This window comes from Meleagris gallopavo, chromosome 5 (genome assembly GCF_000146605.3).
Source record: "Meleagris gallopavo isolate NT-WF06-2002-E0010 breed Aviagen turkey brand Nicholas breeding stock chromosome 5, Turkey_5.1, whole genome shotgun sequence".
Lineage (NCBI taxonomy): Eukaryota > Metazoa > Chordata > Aves > Galliformes > Phasianidae > Meleagris > Meleagris gallopavo.
In genome coordinates this window covers 27,054,780-27,059,572 of record NC_015015.2, presented here as the reverse complement: position 1 = coordinate 27,059,572, position 4,793 = coordinate 27,054,780, and the positions used below count along the sequence as shown (strand labels likewise).

At 47.1% G+C, this 4,793-nt stretch overlaps 1 protein-coding gene across 2 annotated transcripts in view; it reads left to right on the top strand.

Annotated features, from left to right (window-relative positions):
* Positions 1-16: 16 nt before the first annotated feature.
* The window catches only part of PLEKHD1 (pleckstrin homology and coiled-coil domain containing D1), a 19,306-nt gene continuing 14,529 nt past the window's right edge, over positions 17-4,793 (top strand). The window contains exons 1-2 of one of the 2 annotated variants that reach the window (XM_010711530.3): positions 17-404; positions 4,600-4,693. In XM_010711530.3, coding sequence (XP_010709832.1) covers positions 256-404; positions 4,600-4,693 — 243 coding nt within the window. In that variant the 5' untranslated portion in view covers positions 17-255. Of the gene's footprint in view, positions 3,409-4,599; positions 4,694-4,793 lie in introns of both variants that reach the window. The other variant, XM_010711532.3, reaches the window with a different exon arrangement.

Below are 4,793 nucleotides of genomic sequence, written 5' to 3'. Positions count from 1 at the left end.
TTTTAATTCATTTCTTAGCCTGGGATGTGCTCTGTTCTTAATGCATCAGGAAGCCATATGGAATGAAGAAGCTTCATTGTCTGTGCATCAGGGAGGGAATTATTGACTGAGTGCTGAGCAGCCACGTTATTGATTCTGCCCGTAGCCCAGCCTGTGTACTGGTCGGGCTGACTGTGTCCTTCTGGCTCGCTGCATTTAATCGGATTCTCTGAGCCATTGAGCAGAGGGGGAGAGTTGGAACCAAACCCATCTATCATGTTCGCTTCCAAATCCAGCTCCGTGTCCCCTTCTCCATCCATGGAGCAGGCAGATTCGGATGCTCTGGACATCAGCACCAAAGTGCAGCTGTACGGAGTGCTGTGGAAGAGACCCTTCGGGAGGCAGTCGGCCAAGTGGTCCAGGAGGTGAGCTGCGGTTGCTGCAGTGGGATGCGGGGCTGGGGTGTCAGCTGAGCTCTCAGGCTCTTGTTAAATGCCACAGATTTGAGGGGTGAAGCTTCAGGCAGAGCCTCCCTGCTGTCCTGAGCCAGCTTCACAGAGGTGTGTTTTCCTCTTTGCGTGCCTGTACCCTATCCTACAGGCACTGCAGGATAGGAATAGGGTCTCGTTTCTTCCACAAGCTCCCTGGGTGAAAGGCAGCTGGGTTGGAATGTTTCTGCACACTGGAATGTATCACATTCTTATGCACAACTCTGGTGGTGGTTCCTGATAGGTATGTGATCTGATGGACTAATCCTCCCTCCTGCATTCTTGGGATGCAGGTCAGTGTCACTCCTGATGGATGTCATTGGCAAGCTGTTCAGTTTCAAGACCTGCAGCTGTAAAGCTCCATGTGTTCCCCCTACTACTGCAAGAGATTTTCTAACCCAAGATCTGTTGTCACAGTCTTTAAAAGAAGGATAACAGTCCTTACCTTGCTTCCGTAGTTTGATAACTCAGATGAAAATGTGCCAGAAAATCTAAGTATTATTTTCCTTTTCCCCTACTTTTCCCCTGGGAAGAGGCCCAAATTAATTGTCAATAAAAGCCCACAGGAACCCGAGCTGTCTCTGGGGCTGGAAAGTTGCATTGCCCTCATGGAACTTCAATCTAAGCCTGCCAAGATGGCTTGGCTCAATAGGTAGTTAAACGTTGCTGGGGAAGTGGTGTGCTTGTGGCCATCTGTGTGATGTGTGCAGGTTTTGTGCTGTGCTTGCTCTCCTGAAAGAGATGGCCTGTTTTTTTGCTAGAGAGAGGGCTTGTGCTGGTGTTCCCTGCTCAGCAAGCATTGCTATTGAAATGAATGATATCTGGAAACTAATGTGGCTGTTGGTAAAAACAAGTGGACAAAATAACATAGGGGAAGGTAATTTACTATGAAGAACACGTTCTTAAAAGGCTTTCTTCTTCCTAATCAAAATTTCTTAAAGGCAAATGGCCTGGTGCTCTGTCATTATTTATTTAGTGCTTTTCTATTCCTACAAGTCCCCCCATCCTAAGCAAGCTGTAAATATTTCAGTAATGGCAAGTGGGAAGAGGTGGGAGGCAATGCAGGGCAGAGCCTGTGTGGTAGGGTTGCTGTGAGCACAGCAGCTGGTCCTGGGGGAGTAGTGGGGCATTTGGGAAATGGGAGGTGTCTCTGAGGTACTTGTAGGATTTGGAATGAGGGCTTTCCAGAGCCAAGGGGCTGTGGAGCAGGAGAGCTGACGATGGGAGTGAGAGCTGGTCCCAGGGTTGGGCTGAGCCTGGCAGTGGGATATAAAGAGGCATTGGCATAGGGCAGATGGGAGTGATGTGGTGGTGCCAGGCTGTGACCCACTGTGTCATGTTCTTGCGGAACAAAGGAGATCTGGGGCTGTCCCAGCGCATCAAGTACCTCTGCAGCTGGGTTCTACTCCATAACACCAATAGGGCACCAGCCAAGAGTGCCTTGTGCTTGAAATAGAGACTGATAGAGATATCTATCTCTCAGATAGAGACTAAACAGATAACAGATTGGGTAAAGTCCAGACAGAGCATCCAGAGCTTTGGTGGTTGATGATTTAGCAATTGAAATCCCAGACCTGGATCGGAAGTGTTGCAATGACCAGTACCTGCCACATGTGCTCCTGGGCTGGTGCCCTGAAACCTGCTGTAAGGCAAGGGCAGCCAGAGTGCAGCAGTTGTAAGGCAAACGCTTACCTCATTTCAGAAACTTGTGCAGTGATTAACTACTTAATCTCGTTAGCCCTCTGTGATACAAAGACAGCGTTTTATCCCCAGAGAGCAGGTATCCCTGCTGGCTCGGTATGGATCAGTATGGCTAATCCGGGCAGACACACCTCCGCCGAGACCCTCTGCTTGTCACTGTTCCTCCTCTATTCCAGTTTTATTACACTGTCATTCTAATGGTTTCTCAGAGCAGGATCTAACAACAGAGGACAGGTGACCCAAAGGGCTGCCTAGTGGCTCTTGCACTCCTTGTGCTGCAGAGTGAGTGCTGCCTCCTCTTTCCCCTCTGCTGCTGCTCTCCAAGCACTTAGTATACTGCTCAGTTTCTTAACTTCTTTATTCCTCCACCAGCTAACCTGACGTCCAGTGTTCTTTCTTATTTATTTGCCTGTGGGTTTTTCTGTTACTTACTATGTTTTTTTAAGCTCCTATTTTTATACTTTTTCATTCCAAATACCCACAGATTCTCACCACGCTCATAAGGTCAGAGGTGTGAAAGTTCACTCATCTGTCAGAGGCACGTCAATCTGGAGAGATCAGTGTTCGTGGTCTTACTTTGTTTTACCACTAGAGCATAATCTGTCATGAGGGGATTATCAGGAACACTGAGTGTCCCAAAAGTATGTAACAAGTGAAGGTTATAACAAAGGTTAAAGCAGGCTAGATTAGAAATGGCGTGTAGTTCAGTATCAGCATCTTTAGCTGCTTATCAAATGTTTCCTTCAAATCTGTTGACTGTGTCCAACCGACGTGCCCAGTGCCAAATCTGCTAAATGCCTTATGTCAGTGTCTCAGAGTTGTGTGTACAGCTCAGCCCCACACCTATTCTGATATGCTCCTCCTCATCCCCACCTGCTATCACGAGGAAACAGCCTTACTCCCCTATCCGTGACGCTGGTGAGAGGTGTTTAGGACGGTGCTTCCCAGAACAATAGTGCCCCGCAGACAGTCCATCTCCTTGCCACCTCTTACAGTAACACAGAGTCTGGGCTGGTGCTGCAGGCTGCGCTCCCCTCTATCAGCTCCTCTGCAGCCCCCAGCTGACTGAATACGCCCGGCGCGGAAGAGTGACTTGAACCTTGGGTCGTGCTGTTCCGTCCAGTGAGATTTTGCAAGGCTGTGATCAGGACACGAGGGGGAGCTGGCCTATGTGTGAGAAAGCAGCGTCCTGCTGAGACAGCAAGTGGGCATCTCCACACTGCCGGTGGCAGCACAGCAGGTACAGGTGAACGGGTGAGGAAAAGAGAAACTGGGGCATACGGATTGGTCCTGCTCTTTGTACGCTCTGAACATTTCTGTATGTAAATGTGCAGATGTTCTCAGGCTGTCACGCTTTGAAGCAGGCTCGTGGTAGGTCCAGAGCCTGAGCTTGCTCAGATCTTTCTATAGAGCAGTGCAAAACATTTTCTTTGTCGTTAACTTCTTTAACTAGTTTCTGTCTTTTCAGCTGCCCTTCAGCTTTGTTGAGTGCTGCAGGTATTCAGACTGAATTTAAGTGAATCAAATATCTCTCTCCTTTACCACTGTCTGCAGGATAAATGCAACATCAATTTTTTCAAGCAGAGGGGCTCTCCTAGGGGAAATTCGAACATCCAAATAAGCTATAAGTGGTTTTCCTTTAATTACAATGTTGAGGACATGCTCCGGTAAATTACAGGCTTGCTTTACAGGAGCTGTGATGCTCATGGCTACCATGCAGCATTCATCAGAGCATACCTAAGGCTAACTGTGCAGAACGTGGCACATTTTAATTTGACACATAAAAAAAAAAAAACTTACCTTCCTATTCACAAAGGACCAGTGGCAGCAGACTTTGCCAACAGCTCTGCTTAAAAATAATCAGTACAATTTATTTCAGCTTCTGAGTGCTCTCATGACAAATGTTTTGCCTTGAGAGTTGCTTGAGGATGCTGCCTCGTGGCTCTCTCTGCCATATGACTCAGTGTTACAGAGAGAATGCTTCCTTTCTGGCTTATGCTGGCAAGAGGCAATGAGGAAACAGAGGGTGGCAGGAAGCTGATGGCAAAAATAAGCTAGTGATTGCTTTTAGCCCGTGTGAGAGAGCCATTAAAAAAGAGTGGTGGCTCTCTTCCAATAGATTGAGTCCACTACATGAACTAGACAGAACAGGCACAGGTCAAGATGTCAAAACACTTTGGCTGAGATTCTGTCTTGGGTGCAGAACTCTGTCCCATTTATCTGCCAGTAAATTCTGCTATGGTTTGTCTTCATGCTGCATGCTAGAACTTAGAGCTCACTGTGAAGCACTAGCACCTTTGAACAAAAATGAGGCACCCCATCTGAAGTTTAGATGGGAATGGTCAACTCTTCACATTTCAGGTGGATGTCTTCTTGTGCTGTGAATCAGGAACTCTGTTCTAGCAGAATTTATTTATTTTCTGTCTTAAAGGTTCTTCATCATTAAGGAGAGTTTCCTGCTCTACTATGCTGAGAGTGAGAAGAAGAGCTTTGAGAGCAATAAATACTTCAATATCCACCCCAAGGTGAGCAGTGTTTGTGTGGCAGACGAAGTTATTCTGTTCCTAGGTGTGTGTTTGTTTGTTTTGTTTTTTTTTGTTGGTGGTGGTGGTGGTTTTTTTTTTT